The following is a 21,330-nucleotide window of genomic DNA, read 5'->3' on the forward strand; positions in this document are numbered from 1 at the left end:
TACTTAGCATCGCGTTTTATTTTTGAAAGCTTCGCGCTAAGTTTTAAATTAGATTCTTTAGAAAGACTTTTGGTATGCAGCTTTATAGCTTATTATATTTGGTACAATAAAATGCAAGTTTAAAGTTGTTGCAAATTCTACTTGAGTTTTTTAAATTTTTCCCTTTTTATTGATCTAAATTTGTATGACGAATTCAAGCCATTTTTTTAAGGAAATAAAAAATGTGGAATTGAGATGAAAAGCGTTACAGTTACTTCTTCTGAAATTACTTGGGTTAAGTTTGAGGGCCTGTTGTAAGTTATTTATTTATCTATCAATCAATTGCTTCAATAAATTTTCGCATGGTAAGTTAACGCAACTGCATGTACCCCATAAATTATAAATATTTAAATGTGTGAGTGAGTGGGATTTCTTCAGCCTAGATAAAATCATTATTTGCCACCCATTAGTGGCTGTCATATGCTCTGGCAGCACCACTTGTCGCCATATTTCGCACAGATGCAAGTTGTTGACCCAACAAGTGGCCAACGCACAATGCATGCCAATGTATTCCACTGAAAATGTGTGCATTCATGCGACTATGTTCTTACGCTGTATGTATGTATGTAAGTATGTAAATATGTTTCTAACAAAAACGCCTTAATTACATTGACTTCCTGGCTGCGCGACTTGTCCGGGCCGCTGCAAATGTTTCGACTCATTCTCGCAGCTTTCTGCCACTTTTACTTATGTACTTGTACACTGGTATGCTTTTGTGTTGTTTTTATATTTATAAACATATTTTGTTTTTGCTACAGTTTTCTCTTATTTCTATTACTTTGCAATTTTACATCTGCGCGTGCTCTCCGACATAAATACAGACATGCATACATACATACATATGTTATATGCTTTAAAAAGAATTGAAGCAGCCACATGTGTCTATCAGTAGGAGGAAGGTTCCTTTAAACACAGTGTCAGCACACTGAAAAATATATTTCTGAAAAATTAATAAGTCGAAAAAAGTAATAACAACCACTGTACAGCACCCAAAAGAGACAAGAATGCGGTAAAGCACTTTTGAAAGAGGAAGAATACTGGACCACCCGCAAAATTTGTTTTTAAACGTCACATTTTTCTTCTAATAGTGTATTGAAGATTTTCTAATTTGGTCTCAGGTTGATCTAAATTTAAAAAAGAACTCGCATAAAACTATTACATTTACCATTCATTACCTTTACCTCTTTACTGCTTGAACAAATAAAGCCTTGAAAAAAATAATTATTTCACTGTGAAAATAGCTTTATGTAATTATCAATAAAACATATTACAATAAAAATAGTGAAAAAGTTTAAAATTTTGAAGTGAAACTTCTAAGGCGTTGATGGACGAGCGAGAATGGAGAGTAAAATTTTAAAAGCCATGCAACGTTTTGTGCATTTTCGTTCCGCGAGAGAGAAAAAAGATATAACGCAGAGCAAAAGGAGAGAGAGAGCTATACCTTATATGTATATATCTTAGATACACTTTAGGCTATTTTTACTGAGTTTCTCCTTGTGGTTGCTAATTTCTAGTGAGAAAAAACACTGCCTACTTTTTGGCGTTTGTTTGTTGGTGCACACTTGTAGTAAATATATTTTTGGTGCCTACTTTTTGGCGTTATATTTCTGTGGTTCCTACTATTTGGGGCGTTTTTGGTACCAATTTTTGTGGCGTATTTTTTTGGTGCCTACTTTTTGGCGCTTATTTCGGTTTCCTGGCTACTGATTGTGCGTACTATAAAGTGCTATCCATTCCGGCGTAGGATTTACTAGTATTGCCTTGCGGTAATTTGTGCCGTTGCTGTGGTCCTGGAATAGCTGCGTTTGTACGGGTGATAAACGCTCGGAGTAATGCGCGTTGTTGCCACGGTTTGTATCCGGCGTTTACCTACACCGGTCGACCCTGCTCCGTTTTTTGTAAATTTTGTCTATTTGTATTCTCTGCAAATGTTGTGAATTTATTTAGATGTATTATCTTTCTCTCTCTCTCTCTCTCTCCCTCTCTCTCTCTCATTTTCTCTCGGGTCTCTCCCTCTTTCTTTGTCTGTCCTGCTTTTTTTTTACGGAACGATATATAACAACTAGTTGTAAAGTACAGGAAACAATTGAAAACCTGAAAAATTATTATCCGTTGAGAAGGATGAGTATATCGACTACATGAAAATATTTTTTTTGTTTTTCAAAAAGTACTTACTTTTTACTCTGTTATCGACAATGGATCTCTGGCACTTTAATTCCGCTTTTGCACTAAAATGAGGTTACTTCAAAATGTCATAAAATCATAAACAATTTTGTTGCGTTTTATTGTTCTTAAATATATATTTAATGAATTAAAGAAGTTTTAATTAATGTTATTTTTTTTATTATTTTATACTTACTAGTAAAAACGCGACTAAAATGCCTGGGAGCCCCACTGTTTGAGGGTCTGGAGGACGTCTCAAAAGCGGAGCTCCCAGCTCTACTTAGATTCGCCAAAAGCGCTGACATCCTACATGATGTCTTTTTTAGGTATTCATAGAGGTGGGTCTCCATCTAGTATCGCTAGGGACCAAAAGATCTATGCGTGGCTTATTGCCACCCAGGCTAATCTAACCTAACCTATTATTTTTTTATAATTGGCGCTAACACCCGTTTCGGGTGTTTGGCCGAGCTCCTTCTCCTATTTGTGGTGTGCATCTTGATGTTGTTCTACAAATGGAGGGATTTGCAGTTGTAAGCCTACTCTGAACGGCAATTATTTTTTAGGAATAGCTTTTTCATGGCAGATATACACTCGGAGGTTTGCCATTGCCTGCCGAGGGGCGTCCGCCAGTCGTTTCCTTTCTCGAGCTAACCGGTGTCAGTTGAAAATACCAAGTGAAGCCAAGTCCTTCTCCGCCTGATCTTTGCAACGCAGAGGAGACCTTCTTCTTCCTCTGCTACCACAAGCTGGTACCGCATCAAGCAGGACCAGCGCGTTTGATTCTATTCGGACGACATGACCCAGCCAACGTAGCCGCTGGATCTTGATTTTATTACCAAAACAAAAAATAAAAAAAAACAATCAAAAATATCGCTCGCTATGCAATTTTCGCCCGAAGTTCACGATAGGCTCTCATTACACTCCATCGCTCGCTATCTCATTCATAATGCATGCATCATTACCAGTCTCCTGGTGGCCCAACTATTTTTATCCCCAGAGTAGCAATCAAAGTCACCTGCAACAAAACCCACTTGACATTCTAAGAATGCCTCTCAAATGAGCTCCACTGCTATATTCCACACTTGAAGTATGTGTGTGGCAAGCACACATACATGCATACGCATGTACGTATATGTAATGGCTTTGTTCGGCTGCATACTTAAATGCTGTGTTTCTTTCAAAGAGTTTTATTTTTAATTTTTTTGCTTGCTTCCTGAACTCCTTCAATTCTTCTTGAGGCCCGACAGCCCGCTTAACTTCTTCATTGTAGCTGTCTGCTTGTGTAACCAATTGCCGTGCCACCCGATTCTTCACTAGCTGTGGGTTCACTATGCATGTAGGCATATACAAAGGACAACCGCCGTGAAGTATGCAATTAGCATGCAAACACTGCGCACAACCCGCTCCATGGCATGGCGTACTTGCAGGTAATTGAAGTGGGAGTTTGCTTTTGTCTATACAAAATATACAATTATTTTTATACTAGAAATGGTTAATTTTATTGCAACGCATAGTCATAATTTTGCGACGTTATCAGGCGCATATCTTGAATTCAGGAAGAATATCTATATATGTGCATATGTACATATGGATGTATGTACGATTGCAAGCATAAAAGTACTTAAAAGTTTGCAGCCTTCAAGTGACTGCAGATGCTGCATGTTATGCGGCCACCTACCTTGGAGTTCTCGGCATATCCTCAGTCAAACGCTGATATGTATGTATGTACAAAAGTAGCTCCATATGTATATGTGTATGCAAGTAGATATACATACAAACATCCACGGATTGTAGCGTATCTTGCATAGCTTCTTTGAATTTTCAGACGCTCAGCCAAGTTTTATGTTTAAATGCCAGCTTCTGCTCATACATACCGTCGTTGTATAGGTAGGTTTCTTACTTATTGCCACTCAATCGGCCTTCGATTGCATTTCTGCCCTTTACATGAACTTTTGTCCTTATGAGCATAGTTTAGCAGTTAAGTACATAGTTAGCTTTTCTGCGAGCCAGCGGGTAATTTAAGCGCGATTGCTTCATTTTGATTGGATTCTCTGCTTCATTCTTTAGTCGGCATTTTATTGCTCATATTTTGTGTACTCGTAAGTATGTAAGTAGGAATTTGTAGATATTATGCATACTTATTTTCATATCAATTTAAGCTTCTTTGCTACAATGCAATCGCTAAAAGTAGAGGTAACACATTTATTGTTTATGAGGCTTCAAAAAATCGATTTTTTTTTGCATAAATGTCTTCCCAAACTATCCAAGAATGTGTTCTCAAAATTTCTGAAGCAAATTCAAAATATTTTCGGAGTTACAGAAGAAATTGTGAGCAAGCGTCGAGCAGTATATGAGCGGCCGGATCACTTGAAGTGCGATTTCCCGGTTTTTTATTTTTGCGATTTTTCCTAATTGGCGGGAAAGATAGGGAAAAAGTTAAACGTCCTATGGAAACGAGATAACATTGATTGTATTCGAAATTAAATTCTCTTCTAGTTGAACCTAAAAAACCTTAAGAAAGTTATGATTAACCCACTTTTTAAACAATGTAAAGTGAATTTGTTTTTCCAAAATAATTAATTTTTTTTCTAATTATCGAAAAATTGTTCAATTTCTCACTTTTTGTTTAATTTTCTTGGTTTAACTAGAAGCTATACTATACCAAAATAAAAATTTGTTGGGTGTTTGGTTTCAGATGAAAATTGCGACTTGCATCTTTCCCGCCGCATGACACATGCACACTCGAAAAAATCGATTTTTTGAAGCCTCTAAAGCAGGCCCCCCCTTAAGTGAAGTAAATTCACGCATTGCAGAAAGGGACACTAAATAAAATACCATTTTTCTTGTTTCAATTTATGTAATCTGTAAAGTTAACTTTACTAATCGAACCAATAAACTGTGCTCAACTTTAAACTGTCCTTTAACTCTTTTCATTTTCTGAATCACCTGAAATTGGTAAATTTTCTAGCTTTGAAACAACGACATGGAGTAAAAAATCCACTATATTGTCCATGAAAATATGGCTGGTAATGTCTAGGTATAAAATCAGCTGTTCGCCTTAATTAATTTCAAATCTCTATACTCAACTTTTAACCCAACTAAAGGATGTTTCTGTAAGTGCTTGAGAACTAAAAATGATAATAGAAAAATGAAATATTGTTGGAATAAGTTTTTTACTTATTTTACAAAAATGTGGTAAATCACTTCATGGCAATTTTTTTTTTCAATATGATATCTGCCATATATCTGCCGCGAATACGAGTTACATGGTCCATTCAATCAGCCCATTTTTAGATAACTTTTTTGAATAAATCTGAATAATAAATCTGAATGAGCCGAATCCGCAAAAATGAGACATTCGGCTTCAATTCTTGGACGAGCTGTATTTTATAGGCACGGAAGCCAATAGAGTCTTACGTAAAATATTCCACGTAGTCATAGGACAAAGGCCAATAAGTTGAGAACGACGACGAATCAACACTTCAGCGTCTTCTTCAACACTTCACTCTATATTATGTTAAACAGTACCGGGAATTGTTCAATAAAACGCGAAATCAATTTTCGTCATCCAAATTTATTTTGTCGCCCTCAAAATAGGCTGCCTTCGAACCAATACACATATGTATGTATGCCAACGATTAGTCCAGTCATCAAAGCACCTCTTAAGCGCATTTGAAGAGATATTCTTCAGCTCCTTCAGTCCTCCTTCTCCTTAATAGCCTCGATCGACTCAAAGCGGCATCCGCGGAGTGGGAATTTAAGTTTTGGGAAAAGAAACAAGTCACAGGGCGCTAAATCCGGTGAATACGGTGATTGTTCGATGATATTTTGGTCAAAAAATAGTTCACAATATGAGCCTGGTGAGACGGTGCGTCATCATGGTGCAAGATCAATGAGTTTTCTTTCCACAAATTGGGCCGTTTCCTACGCATATTCTCTCTCAAATGTCGCCCAACTTCCAAATAGTATTCTTTATTTGCCGTAGAACCATTTGGAAAGAGTTCCGAGTGCACAACTTCGTGATAATCAAAGAAAACGAGTAGCATGACTTTCACTTTTGACCGAATTTGAAGTGGTTTCTTGGGTTTCGACTCATGTGGATAGTGCCATTCAGCCGCCTGTTGCCCAGTTTGCATGTCAAACTCATAAACCCACGTCTCGTCACCAGTTATGATGCGCTGGATAAACGTTGGGTTCGAATTCACTTGCCACTTGCTCAAGCATGCCTTCAGCCACCTTCTTCCGATGATTTTTTTGAAATAAATTCAAAGCTGTTAGAACGAGGCGAGCAGCCAAGCGTCTCATTCACAATTGGTGGTGTAAAATGTTGAATGATGGATTGATGAATTGAATCGTGGGACACGCTAATGTCACGAGCTACCTCCGTCAAATTTAAATGATGGTTTTCCAGCACCATTTCCTTGACTTTGTCGACGTTTTCATCCGTTGAAGACGTTGATGGGCGACCAGATCGGGGCAAATCATCCATAACTTCTCGGCCCTGTGCAAAAGCCTTATACCACTCGCAGACCCGTGTTTTTGATAATGCACACTCGCCATAGGCTTTCTGCAACATTTTCACCGATTCGGCATACGAAATCTTGTTCAAAATTCAAGACAAATTCTTTGTTCGCTATTTTTATCCATAGTGAAAGTCGGAGAACACACCTGTGAGTGACTGATTTAATTAAATGGCAAAAACAAGCTAATTGACAGACCAGGCTCAAACTCTGCGACATTATAGAGGACAGTTGTGCCAACATTCCAGCAAAAAAAAAAAAAAAAATAGACATACTTGTATGTGTAACGCGCGGCTATTAAATAAACAACTCCCGATATTTGTTTGGCAGAATGTATGAACTTTACTTATTTCAAAGTCAATTTTCTCAACGTTTGAACGATTCGTGATGGCTTCCCAAACCTTACTGAAAAGTAATGTCAACACAGTATGCCATTCTCAGCTGTCTAAGGTATCGATAAAACAATTTAAAATGTATGCTGACATTTCACATTAAAAAAATCATTTTGCTGTTTTTGTTTGTTCTATTCAGTTGTGGGTTATAGGGTGTTAACAATGGAAGCCAACAAAGAGAAAATTCGGCACATTTTTCAGTTTTTCTTTGATAAAGGCAACGAAATTGTGAATGATATTTATGATGCCGATGCTGTAACAACAAATTACGTGCAATTTTGGTTTCGTTGATTCCCTGCAGGCTTTATTGGTGTTAAAGAAAATGTCGATAAAATCATAATCGAAGTTGACCGGCTCGTTAGTAGCCGTAGCAGGCAAAAACTAAAAATCAACCAAAAAATAATTTTAAACCATTTGCGCAAAAATAATGGATTTCTTTCTCTCCAAACTGATATTATATTTTGTTCCAATGAAAACGAAACAATGGGCCCATTTTACTTAAGACAAAATTAACAAAAAATAATCAATTACAATCCACAAACAGCTGCGGATAGATTCACAATATGAGCACCGCTGGATTTATTGGCTGCCAGCTTGTCGTGCTCGAATTTAGGGACAAGTATTTCTTTGCTATTTTTTCAATGTTTTCTAGAATACCTGAAGATGTTAGTCTATTAAAAGATAGCTACCGAAAGAGGTTTCAAACGTCATTTCTAGAACCCCTGACGATTTTTTTTTTTTGTTTTTATTTCCTTCTTCACTCCTCTCGGCAGCATAGGTCCTCGATAAGACTTGTCTTGCGTTGGTTTCATTAATCTATTTGATTTCTGACAGGTTAGGTGATTAGCCTGCCGCTACCAGTCCTAAGTAGTGGGAATGCCCACCTGTCGTTGCTTAAGAACAACGTGATTAGTCTATTATTAGTCTTGCTTAGGAACAACGCCTTCTTACTGCTTGGAGCGCCATCTGTGTTTTACATTTTTCTGACTGAAAGATCGCACAGATGGTTGCGGACTTCACTAAATTTCGTGTGTTGGCGCTATTACCGCGGTCGCCCGCTTCCTCTTGCTGGCACCACTGATGCAATGTGTAACTGTGTGTATTTCTTTGAATTTTGCTTGTTTTAGTAGCCGCAATGCAATTAATGCGCTGAATATTGTGCGGGAGTAAGGATGGAAAGGATACGTTTTTGGGTTTAAGGAATGATTTTTTTTTGTTTTTAGAGAGAGGAAAAGTAGGTAAATTACGAACATGGCGAGGACCGTGCTTTACGTGGGATTCAAACCTACAATCTCTGGCATGGCAGGCTAGTGCCCTTACGCCGAACACCTGAAGATTTTAGTCCATTAAGAGAAAACTACCGAAAGAGGTTTCAAACGTCACTTGAACCAATTGGGCGGGCGGGAAAATTTAACTTTAAATTATTATATATGAATTATTTATTAGCTTCCGAGATATCCAGGAATAGTTTTGGGATGAATTATTGGCATATTTATAGTTTTTCAATGGTTTCCATAGCGTACTTTTTTGCAGAGTTCAATCGCCGACGTTTCAGCGCAAGTTTCAGAGTAAGAGATCCTAACTTAATACATATGAATAGCTTTCAACCGTTTCATTTGGCACAATTAAAACGTAGTATTTAGAGCTTACGCTCCTAACAATTCGTCTTCTTTCTAATATGGAATTAATCGAAGCGTGTTCTCGACCTAAATTAAACAAAAAAGTAATCGCAAAGTTGATAGGCCGTGCACCTGCATTTATCTAAAACAAAAAAAGCTCAATTTGTAAGGTTTCTGCAAATTAAATTACGGGATTAATGATAGTGATTTAGCGTTTTTCGTCAATGAACCGGCGATAAGCTCAACCAATGGGTTGATTGATGGGTTGGTGGGTAAATCATTGGCTTTGTTGGTTTGTTGAGCGATTGTGTCAATAAAGCAAAACAAGTTAAATACAGGTGCGTATACACTCATACATACATATAAATACATATGTATAGAGCGCTTAACAATTTTCAATTGCTCGCAAAACATCCAATTTTTCCAACGCCTTGTTGCGGCCATCAACTGCCTTTGCAGAAGTGAGTGAAGTCAGCTGAAAAAAGGGTGAAAATTTTTCAGGTTAAATACCGACAAACAAATAGTGCAGAAATGCAAAAACTAAGCAAAAGCCGCTCAAGAGAAAACCTAACAATGAAACAAACTGTCACAAAAGCTAACCAACTGAGTGGATGTGAAGCATACTGAACAAAAAATAAAATAAAATAAAGCAAAAAAACCTAGTGAAAAGTAATAAAAGTGAGCAGCAACATTAGTAATTTCATTTTATTTCTTTTTTTAATTGACCGCAAAACTAATAGAATAAAGAAGGCAGAAAAAAAAATGCTTACCAATGAAGAAATCAAGTGAACTTACTACGAGTAGCACAGGATCTATTAAAAGCAAACGACTGCAGAAACAAAATAAAAAAATAAAACAAATACACACCTAATTGTTGTTGTTTGGCCTACTGTGCATCTAAAGAATTGACCCAATGCATTACCACAGTCAGCGTAAAAGGTTAAAAGGCCAACAAAACGGTGCAACCACAGCAACAACAACAACAGCAACAGCAGCAGCAACTACAACTACTCTATCAACCACTACTTTAACAACTGTTGCTGCCACCACCAACGATGCAACTAATCTAAATTTCTCACTGCTGACAGTTGGCTTCTTGTTGACTATTGAAGTCTTTACCTGCTGTTTGCTCTTCTTCAATTATCTGCACAAGCTACAAACAACAACAACAACAACAATAGCAAAGTGAAGCTTTATTGTAAAGTGATGACAACTACAAAGTGAATTGGTGGCGTCGGCCGCTTGTGTGATGCGCGGAATGTGCCGCGGGTTGAAGGTGATTGAGGCCAGTCGGCATTGAGAACTTAAACTTTATACGTGAATATGTGTGTGCGTGTGATAAAAATGTGATGCAGCTTTTGAAGAGAAGGTGAAAGAGCTAAACTTATTTGCACATTTTTCAATATGGTTTCTTGCTAAGTGAATTTGGCTTAGTTTTTCGATGCGTGAAATGTTAGGAAAATGGTTTAAGAAAAAAAAAACTCATTTAGTCAAGCAGGAGCTACTTGAAAGCGTTTGCGCGTTCTTACGAATGAGGTATGTTTGTGTTGAATTTGAAAATCAAAGAAATTTTGCATGCAGCATGCGACTGGCGCTAAGAAGTTAATAGAGTTTGCGGTCAAATGCAAGAGATTTTTATTTGCATGAATGCGAGTTAAGTTAAGTTTGCAAATATATGTATGTACAAACATTTCTTATTTCTAAAACAAAGTTTCCTTGAATAATAATAGTATAAAAAAATATTAATCATAATAAAATGTATATATGTATATGTATATATACTATACATATACATAAATGGAGCGTACACCCTTTCTGGATGTTTGGCCGAGCCCCTCCTCCTACTTGTGCGTCTTGATGTTGTTCCACAATTGGAGGGACCTACAGTTTCAAGCCGATTCCGAACGGCAGATATTTTTTATGAGGAGCTTCTTCATGGCACAAATACAATCGGAGGTTGTGTCCACCCCCTTCCACCCCTATTGGCCACCCCCTCTCGTGAAATAGCGTATATTCTAGAACATAATCAAGATGCATGTAAATTTATATGTTTTCGGGGTCGCAAGGTAGCAAGTGGTAGCAGCTGAATCTTGTTTTATTCAGTAACCATTACTTTTTTGAGTAACCTTTAATAGGTTTCAAAGCAGCTATGACGGCGTTGTATTACTATAAAATTGCAAAAAATGTATCTACGTATTGCTGCAGCTAAAAACTTTGTGTCGAGGTATTGATATGTACTAAAGATTTCTCGTATTTTACTAACCTTCCGAAGATGATTCCATTTGGTTTTGTTCAATTTACTCCATTACAAAATCTTTCAAATGTGTACAACTTTCACTATTCATCGACAGTAATACGATGCTCAAACGAAGGCCGCGTTGCGACTGAAAATACAGAGGATACTTAGGGTACAGGACGTTGCTATGAACGGTTTTCACTACTCAAGGCATTACTGTAGCCAACCCAAAGACAAAAAAACTCTATCTAGAAACTTTTTTTTCGACTTTTGGCCAGCTTTTTGGGAATCGGCCGCACTGTGCCCCGTCCTGTCGAAACCACATGTCGTTTAAGTCCATACCATTCAATTGCGGCCAAAAATAATCGTTTATCATGTCGCGGTATCGATTTCCGTTCACAGTAACGTGGCGAAGGTTCTCGTCAACGAAAAAATATGGACCAATTACGCCGCCGGCATGTAAACCGCACCAAACAGTGATTTTTTCGGGATGCAACGGTGCCTCAAGAATCACGTGTGGATTGCTTTCTGCCCAGTAACGCATATTTTGCTTGTTGACAAAGCCATTGAGCCAAAAGTGAGCTTCATCACTGAAGATGATTTTTTGGAAAATTTATAAATTTTCATAAAAAATTTGCACAATTTGCAATCGTTGCTCAAGAGTGTAGCGTTCCATGATGAAATGTATACTAATGAAGTTTACAAATGACAAGCGAAAAATAAAAAATATTGCGTCGTTCCCCTCCCTATCGGAAAAAAGTTGAAGCGCACCTATTGAAAAACGCCTTATAATATAAGAAATACTTAAATTTACGTTCTAAACATTTTTTTGGCATATTCTTAAAGGATTATATTAACATTTTATGAAAAAAAAACATTTTTTTTCGAAATTTTACAGGTATCTGCCCCCTTACTGCTTTTGAGAAATATCACACACTTCAGAATTATTAATAATTTGCTCTTGGTTATAAATTGTATTTAAATCAAATCATTTTTTTTTTTGTAATTTTAACTGCCTTAAGTTTCCTAAATATAATCTAGGAGCAAATATCATGAATCATATGAAATAAATAAATTCTGGCATGAAATCTATTGCCCACAAAATTAAGTGCACTCCAAACGCAGAATTTCTATCAAATAAAGTCTACGCAAATGGTGAATACAATTCGCTCGTTTCTTCATAATTTTTAATACAGAATTTTGCTCGGCAGGGTTTTAAAAATCATAATTTCGAGTACAGAATTTTGTACCATAAAATTTTTGTACTCAACCCACTTTTTTTCGCGCCCAACTGTACATTTGGTTGTTACTTCTTGTAGCGGTGATTATTAGATAAGAAATCATGAGTACTGAGTGTAAGAAGAAGGCAATTTTTTACTGTGTTCTGCGATTTCGAAAGACCTTTATTTCAATGAGAGTCCGCTGGTTACATCAATAACAAATGAATTAGAACGTAGCATTCGAATTATCAGTTTTTTATCAGTATTCAAATTCAACTTTTAATTAATTACTTAAGTACTTACTTGTGAGCACATAAGCACGCATGATTCAATGAGCGCCACAGCAATACTTTGCATCACAAATTTCAATTTTCTGCACATCGTTGACTTTAGTAGCAAAAAAAAAAATAATAATAATAATAAATAGTAGAAATGTAACAAAAACAACATTATATCCATGTATTTTTTTACGAACGTCAATTTCAAAGGTTAATGAGCGCAGCCCTCGAAGTAACACAAGCGTCGCAGCCAAAGTGGACATTTTAATCTGCGTATTAATGCGCATTAGTGGCAGCGGTTAGTAGTTGGAAGTAAGGAAAATGAATCGTTTACGCACGCAAAAATTCAAACTAAATACAGAGGCTAGTAATAACAACAACAACAATGAAAATAGCAACAGCACCCTACCGACCAGTGGCCTACTCAACAAGTTGACAAAGCGTTACTCCACGCTCAGTCATCGCATTACGCGTCGCCATAATGCTGGCCGCAAAGGCAGTTCGCCACAGAAAGTTGCCTCGGGCAGTTACGATATGAACGGTGCGCATTCCGATGATCATCGTTTGGAAATTGGTGCACCCGTTTTGATATCGACCACAACTTTGGATGCCGATCGTTTCGATGTGAGTGAGGAGCGCCTGCGCCAGATTGGCGGTGGTGTAGCTGCCCCCAGTACTATGGTGCGCACCATCAATATACACTCCTCCTCACCGTATATGCCGTCATCAGGCAGTGAGACGGAGGTATATGCCGATGCGCTAAGTACGCCGCCTGTAACCGACGAGCCAGCCGAGCCGGCTGGTGAAGAGGAGGAAGAAGAGTATGAACTGGCTTTGAGTACACCAAAGCGACCGCCAGATGAGATGGTACCGACTAGTTTGGTCTCGCGTCCGTATCTGCAAGTGCCAATATTTCCCGTACCAGAAAGTAAGCGTCATCAAGATGAGTCATCCACTTCGACAGAATCACCTGCGAACAGTGAGACTCAGCGTGGTATGGATGTGTTGGTGTTATCACCACCCAAGCCGAGAATACCGTCGCCACCACCTAAACTGCGTCGACGTCAGCACTCAAAATCAGCGCAGAATTTGCATCGTGCTGAAATGCAGATTTTTCTGGAGAAGACACCGTCGATAACTTGTGATTTGAACTTGACTGCTCCAGATCTCGAAAACTGTCACGATTTGCCGCGTTTACCAGAACTTTTTGGTGTCAGCAAGTGCAGCCTTGCACCCTCCGACTACGAGGATAATAACGATGCTGATAAGGAGAACTCATCGCCTTCGGTAGAGTTATCGCCACTACAATGCCAAAGTGATCCGAATACGCCAATGTGTGCTGAGCAAAAGGTGTCGGGCTATCTGTCACAGCAGCATCATTTCAAAAGTGTGGACTCTTTGAACATGCGGCACACGAATGGAAAGCGACGTGGTGTTATTTTCTCCAGCAACACGTCGGTCAATGAAAATGGTTCGAAGAACAGTCTGACCAGTAATGCCAGCACTATTGAAGAGTTCGATTTGAAGTCTGTCAGCTGTCAAAGTCTGAATACGCAAACTTTATTTGTCTCCATTGCTGAACTCAACGAGATTACGCGTCAGATCAACGAATCGGAGGAATTCAACCAGGAAATCGACTTAGAATACTGCCAACATCGCGACAATCTGAAGCCCAGCGAGCGTCGAATTACGCTTCTGAAGAATAAGAATTCGAGGCTGATCAGTTTTAACAACAATAAAGAGAAGCTGAGGAAAGGCTGGCATGGCGTGAAAAACTGGTTAGGCGAAGAGAGTACGAAGTTGAAGGAAGTGGTGCAGAAGCAGGCGACCTTACAACGCGTCGCCACTTCGAAGATGAGCCTCAACAATTCCGAGTGTCGGCAGTCACCTTCGGTGCATAGTAGCGCGTTATTGCGCAGTGGTGGCGGCGCTAGTCGAGTGAGTGTACCTGTGTTGCGTGACAGCGACACGAGTGCCGGCAGTAACAGCTTGATACAGTCACCTAGCGGCGCGGCTGGAACAATAATATCTAGTCCAACGTCTGCTTTTGTTGGGAGTACAGATGATTTGGTGGATGGAAGTGGTGTTGGTGGTGGTGTAGGTGATGGTGGACGTGAAGCGGAGCAAGAAAATGATCTAGAGTCTTCGGTTACGCAACGGCCGGCTGATGAGACATCAACGGCTACGAAATGCGCCAAACTATTAGAGGTAAGTGGGGAACTGGGACAGAGGTTAGTGAAGTGTCCTGTGTTGTGCAGCTGCTACATTTTAGGAAATACTAAAGAAGCTATCAATCTAAGGCGGCGGTCATATCGCCAGTCGGCTAAATTCATTTAAAATTATGGCATTTTTAAGTATATTTATATTTATAAAAATACATTCGTGTTGTGGTTTCCAAGCAAGTTTAGGCACCATCTTACAATCAGAAATATTAAAAATATTTGTTGTTTACACTTTCAGGGCCAAAATGGTTTCGAAGAACTGCGACGTTACGTGAAGCAAGGTGGCGACTTCGGAAAGGAGCTTATAATGATATTACAAGAAAGGTAGGTTATTTTATTTCCTGTTCTTAGATTCTCCAAATTCTTTATTTTAATTGACTGCACTTTCACAGAGTTGAGTGTGAAACTTTATACTCAAAATCTCTCTCGAAAATGGCCAACAAATTGAACAAAGCCTGCCGTGAATTGCCCGGCAGCATTGCTGATGCTTGGCGTGGTGTGGCTACCGAAATGGAGAATCGCAGTGACATCCATCGCCAATTATCAGCATCACTCACAGACGAAATTGTCAAACCACTTAAAAATATTATCGAGGCACATCACAAAACCAGAAAGTCGGTGCGTATCAGTTATAGAAAATTGCTCCCAAATACTTCATTAATAACTTTTCCCTCTCCTTACCCAAATAGGTTGAGAGCAATGTCGACAAGGCGGCTCGCACGCTAGCCGAATGGCGTGTCAGCGAGGCCAAGGCCAAGAAGTCTTCACACACAGCAGCACGCGAAAATGAAAAGCTGCAAGATGCTCTGCTGGATGTACGAATACAAAAATCTCCGTCCATTGCATTGCTACATCAGGGTCCCAACAAACTTGCTGCCGAAAAAGAGATCAGATCAGCCGAAAAGGATTGTGCCAAATTGGATAGCAAACGCAAGAAAGCCGAGGAGGCTGTGAAGCGTGCCGATGTCGAATACTATACGCTCTGTATACGGGCCGAACGCGCTCGTGTCGATTGGGAAATGGCCGTGTTGCGTGGCTCCTCGCTGCTGCAGAATATCGAAAATCAGCGTTTGGTTAATATGAAAAATTTTATAGCGAACTATTCAGGTCTAACATCCAATATGAATCCGATTTTGGATGGTTTAATGCAACGTCTGCAGCCGCAAGTAGATGCTTGTAATGTGTCAAAAGATATGCAAGTGGTAAAGAATATACGCCGCAATTCCGAGGGCCCCAGCGAACAATTATTGCCTGATTTCTATTGTGAACACACCACTTTGGCTATGAATCGGGAGAGACGCAAGCATGCACTCATCAAGTTGCTGCAACTGGTCAAGGCCGACTTGGAGCGTGAAAGGCGTTCAAGAAACGGATTGAAGGGACTTTCGAAATCGCTGAACAATCAGGACAATCAGAATATCACCGACAAGTTGTATCATGTGAGTGTCATCTAAATATCGCATATTTACTGACTGGTTCTTTTATGCCAATTTTGCAACTACTGTGGGTTTAACAAAAAGGAATTTAGTATAAGAAATGTTGCGGATAATGGAAAGAGATAAAGTGGTTTAATTATCTGAGCAAACGTGTACCTGTTGGTCTTGAGAAATTTATTCGTTTTTCCGACCTACACTTTGCTTAATATTCGGTAGTCATGTTTTCGATATTCTCTCCCATCTTGAAAGATCAATTGATGAAAAAGATCTGTGAATGAGAGATAATGGAAAAGCTTGGAGTACTTTTGTGCACTACTACAAAAAACGGCATTTAGGTGTAGGGTCCTCTATTTGCAAGCGGAGTCCGAAAATTAAAAAGTAGAATCTGAATTTATGCTTATCAAAGTTTTCCAAAGATGTAGATTAGATTCGTGGGGAGTGGGACAAGTCCGAGTACTCAGTCAGCAAGACCATTGTACTACACCCGGATAGATTACAGTGGAAGGAATAGAGACACAGACATAGATGGCAGATAGACAGTATGGATGGTAAGATGGAAAAATTGGTTTGAGGTCACTCTTCCGCGAATCTTTTGAATTCATTAAACATCGTAAGATATCTGGAATATATACTCAGTACATCGCACCCCATCAGCCGAAACTTGATTCTAGAAAACGCCGGACAGTTATAGAGAAAATGCTCTGGTGTCATCGTTTTCCCGGCAAGTCAATGACTCCCATGGTAGCCATATGCTGAACACGGGTGCTCTCAGGTCCTTCCTACTAAGTTTTAAGAGAAAGGCCGCTAATTTCCCAAGGGTCTAACACCATTAAAGATGAAATGAAGTATTATGGTAACATTGCTCAGTACTTCCTACATTGACTAACCTATAAGGTAACTTCATCTTGCAGTAGGCTCAATAAATTACCATCTCCCACGGATCCCGAACTAAAGCATTTTGATGCTAGTTTATTATGGCCTCAATACGATATAAACAGAACCCTTAAGGTGATGGGAGTACCTCGCCATTCAATTTCCAAACTCATGGCGGTGTTCACTGGTCACTGGGTGATCGGTAGTCATGCGGGGAAGCTTGGAATTCCCTACAACCCCTATTGCAGAAGCTGTGGGGATCCTGCAGAGAAAGAGACTGTGGAACACTTTCTCTGCAAATGTCCGGCTCTGGCGGCTAGGTGCTTGAGATTCCTTAGCGTGCCCTTTGGGGATGACTTGAAGAATATCAACAGCACTGGAGGGCTGTAGACGGTTTTCTCTTCCTTAAATTTTTTCGCAGGCAGTGGTCCACATTATGGTATCAAAACGGCACGTAAGTGCTACTTGTAGAGTACCTGGGGTACTCTTGCCATCTAACCTACCTACCTACATTATTATGCTTCAAATGGTAAGCCAAAAAATTGTTTACTGTCATCTTAAGGTTTGTGAGAGTCCTTTTATCTCGCAATCAAATCGAACTTGTTCCAGATATGCACAAATTCTAGAGGTCTTCGTCGTGTACTTTTTGCCTACGTTTATCGTATTTTACAAGTGGCTGGCGCTCAGAATGTTTTGCGCACCTTCTTGAACTTACGGTTCGTTAAGTCCATTGACGGCCGATGAGTAGTAATTTTTGATTCAATCGACTTGAGTAGATAAAATAAAGAAGCTGTTAAAAAAAAATCTCAAAGAAGATGCCATTACATCCATAAAACTCACTGCTTTCTGTGCACTATTGGGTCATCTAGTCATTGGCCCATATCTTTCATAATATGTCTCCGACTTGTCCACAGCTGCTAGCTGCTACATTGGCGCTTGCACCTTTTTTGGACGTTTGGCCGAAATCCTCCTATTTGTGGTGTGCGTTTTGATGTTGTTCCACAAATGGAGCAACCTACAGTTTGTCCGAATGGCAGATGGTAGTTTTTTTATGCGGAGCATTTTCATGCCAGAAGCTTGCCATTGCCTGCCGAGGAGCGATCGCCGTTGCCGCCTGAGGTTTCGAGCCTGGGCACTAGCAAATGCTTTCAGTCACGCATCAACCCATTCTGCTAGCTCGGTTATAGTCTCATACATATGTACCTCGAAGCTGAGATAAGCATCTGCCTCGTCTGCGAAGATTAGCGAGTTCAGAGTAATCCGCGTAGTTTTCGGGCCTCTAAATTTACGTGCATGTTCAAGATTTTGCAAATATGCCAGCCATCGATTGGTTAATATTCCAACCTTTTTCTAGATAAATCATGTATTTTTATTTTTGCGGTTGTGTTCTTTATGAAGTCGAACAAAATTTATTCTTTAAGGGAATTTTCCTCGAGGAGGCTATATTTTCCCTGCAATTCCCGCAGTACACAAAGCGCTGTCTTTTTTATCTTTTATTTTTGTTGACAAACCTACTGGCCTAGGTTGTATTCCCTATCAGAACTTATAAAGTCGGACTGCTCCGGTATTGTAGAACTGACTGTCGTGATGTAAAGGGCGGCTGTGCCTTGCCGCGAATTTATTGGCAATGGCTCGCTATATCTTGATATCCTTGGCCGAGAAAAACTTAACCGAGTTGATAATGAACTCTCGGGTCATGCGCATGTTTAAGACTCTGTAAGCATGTCTTGCTCGTTCCGGACTTAATCTACATGGATTTCTAACTCATTTTGGAATCAAGGAATAGACGATTTAACATTTTGGTTGTATAAACCAGACCGCAGAACTTAGCACTTAGGGGTAGTCAATCAACACCGATTCTTTAGAAGAATTTTTCTTCTGAAATATTTGGATTTCTTGTTGCTAATAAAAAATGAAATAAGCTGCTGTTAGGTGTTTGGCCGAGCTCTTCCTCTTATTTGCGGCATGCGTCTTACTGTTGCTCCACAAATGGAAGGACCTACAGTTTAAAGCCGATTCCGAACGGCAACTGGGAGGTTTGTCATTGCCTATCGAGGAACGATCGCTATTAGAAAAAATCTTTTTCTATCATTTTGGGGTTTCATGCACGAAGTTTTGAGCCTACGCACTACCGAATAGTAGTCACGCACCAACCCATTCAGCTACGGCGGCCTCCTTACTGCTAATAGGGAGAAAGAAAAGCATTAAAACTTAAATATATTGAGATATAATTTAATTTCCCATTTTGCAGATTCGATCGATGCTGACCTATTTAGAGGGCGCACGCTTCAAACTACACTCAGCGCTTTTGGAATTGGACCACAAGCCCAGATCATCACATCCCCTAGCGCAGCATATACAGGTAACCGCGGGAAGCTCACAACTTGGTTTGTCTTCCTAAGCTTGAAACCGAGTGCATTTAATAACTCTCAAACGTCATACTGATTTTCATTCTCTTCCAGGTTACACGCGATCGCACCGGCCTCCAACAGAGTGTACTTAAGGTACCACTCTGGCTGAAGAATAACGATCGCATGAGTCAAGATGACAGCACATCTGTGCAAGAGAACGAATACGAATGTGTGCCTCAATCGAACAACTCATCGAACGCGAGCTGCACGGATCTTAGCAAGGATCTACTCGTACGCAAGTTCAATCGCAGCAAGAGCAATATTGAAACGCTCAGCAACAAGACACAGCTCTGCATTGCTAGCATTGATAAGACAAAGACAATACCAGCGAATATCGATGATCCGTATTGTGATCGTGGACAGGCCGATGGTGGTTCCAATCAACAAGATTCAGATTTTGATGAATTTAGCTCGCAAGATGATGATGATGAGCAAATGACCACAACCAATAGTACGGGACGCAAAGAGCATAAAGCGATTATAGAGAAAAGCACAATGTTAGCAAATGGCACCGCAACGGCGATGTCTACGGGAATGGCAGCGACGACGACGACGACACCGCCGATGGTATACCAGAACTCGGCAGAGGTACACAATGGTAATAGCAATGGCACGCCGGTAATTCTGAGTAGATGTAAGGCTCTATACAGCTACACACCAAAATTATATGACGAGCTCGAATTGACGCCGGGCGATATCATCGAAGTGCATGCCAAGCAAGAGGATGGCTGGTGGCTTGGCGCCTTGGGCAATCATGTGGGCATCTTCCCGGCGACCTATGTCGAAGAGTTCGCATGAAGTTCGGTTATTAATTGTTATTAGGTTTATCTACAAATGTACAGTAAAGGAGGCGCAAACAAACTGGTCTATAGTATGAAACCGACAAACGTGCATAGTAAACGAGGGAAGGCGGCTGAAAACGCAAAGTGGAATTAAATGCGTTTACCCGAATTCTGTGTGAAATCGAGTGCCGCCGCATTCCTCTCGTTTTTCTTTAGCTATAACTGGTCTTCCCTACGACTGCCAAAATGGGTTACATGCGGTGTAACCCCTGAGTTAAGAACAATAAAAAGTGTCCTGTCACACCCAAATTAATGCCAGGCAAAGATTAACCATACCTTATTGATGCCTTGAAAAATTTACAAAAAAAAAAAAAAATGAAATGGAAATAAATAAAAAATAAAAATAATATAAAAGTAGTAGTAGACGCCGAGTGCGGCGTGCGAGCTAACGAACTCGATTCGTCAATAATTTATAAAATACGAGTACGTATATTATATGGAATCTTATTGAATTTCTTTCTTTGAAATGTTTATTTTAAAAAGTAGTTAGTTTGCTAAGTTTTAAGTTGTTAAATTGAATTACTTACTGTGTATGTGTATGTATTTATACTTAATGAAGCGAATAATCAACTAAGTCCCACGTCAATAATATATGTAAATATGTATGTGTGTATGTATGTATGTAGTCATACGTATTCATGCATACCTGCAGCAAAGCAATAGGCGCGGCATAACGGAGTGCAAAGAAAAAGTGCTTGCAATCAATTTTTTGGAATTGAAATCTTGTTCTGATACAGTACAGTTAACGTATATTAACACTTATAAATGTATTTACTTTTAGATTTGGAAATAAAATGTATTCTTTGAAATAATTGAAATCTGCAGAAAACTTAAATACGAAAAGGGGTGTGTAAAGTGGCGGCGAACATAATGGCAGCGCGACTTATTGCGAAGCTTTGATTCTTTACATATGTAGGTACTGGGTTGGTGAAGAAGTTCGTAGGGTTTTTACCGAACTAACTAAACAAACTGAATTTTGGTGTTGGAGCTGGCATATACAGTGGGGAGCAAAACTGAGTACATGTTCGAAGACTTTGTAAAAAAATGCCCACAGAATGAAAACGATCAAAGCAAATGAA

General features: G+C 39.4%; 1 protein-coding gene across 5 annotated transcripts in view; it reads left to right on the forward strand.

The window, feature by feature from the left end:
* Window positions 1-21,069, forward strand: part of LOC128857408 (F-BAR and double SH3 domains protein 2) — a 190,568-nt gene extending 169,499 nt beyond the window's left edge. For 2 of the 5 annotated variants that reach the window (XM_054093159.1, XM_054093161.1), the window contains exons 2-7: window positions 12,678-14,675; window positions 14,928-15,013; window positions 15,082-15,307; window positions 15,379-16,128; window positions 19,250-19,360; window positions 19,461-21,069. In XM_054093159.1, the coding sequence (XP_053949134.1) occupies window positions 12,789-14,675; window positions 14,928-15,013; window positions 15,082-15,307; window positions 15,379-16,128; window positions 19,250-19,360; window positions 19,461-20,207 (3,807 nt within the window). In that variant the 5' untranslated portion in view covers window positions 12,678-12,788 and the 3' untranslated portion in view covers window positions 20,208-21,069. Of the gene's footprint in view, window positions 1-10,174; window positions 10,270-12,677; window positions 14,676-14,927; window positions 15,014-15,081; window positions 15,308-15,378; window positions 16,129-19,249; window positions 19,361-19,460 lie in introns of those variants that run through there. The other 3 variants (XM_054093162.1, XM_054093163.1, XM_054093160.1) reach the window with 2 other exon arrangements.
* Window positions 21,070-21,330: the final 261 nt, after the last annotated feature.

The sequence above is a fragment of the Anastrepha ludens genome, chromosome 3, assembly GCF_028408465.1.
Source record: "Anastrepha ludens isolate Willacy chromosome 3, idAnaLude1.1, whole genome shotgun sequence".
NCBI classification, from domain to species: domain Eukaryota; kingdom Metazoa; phylum Arthropoda; class Insecta; order Diptera; family Tephritidae; genus Anastrepha; species Anastrepha ludens.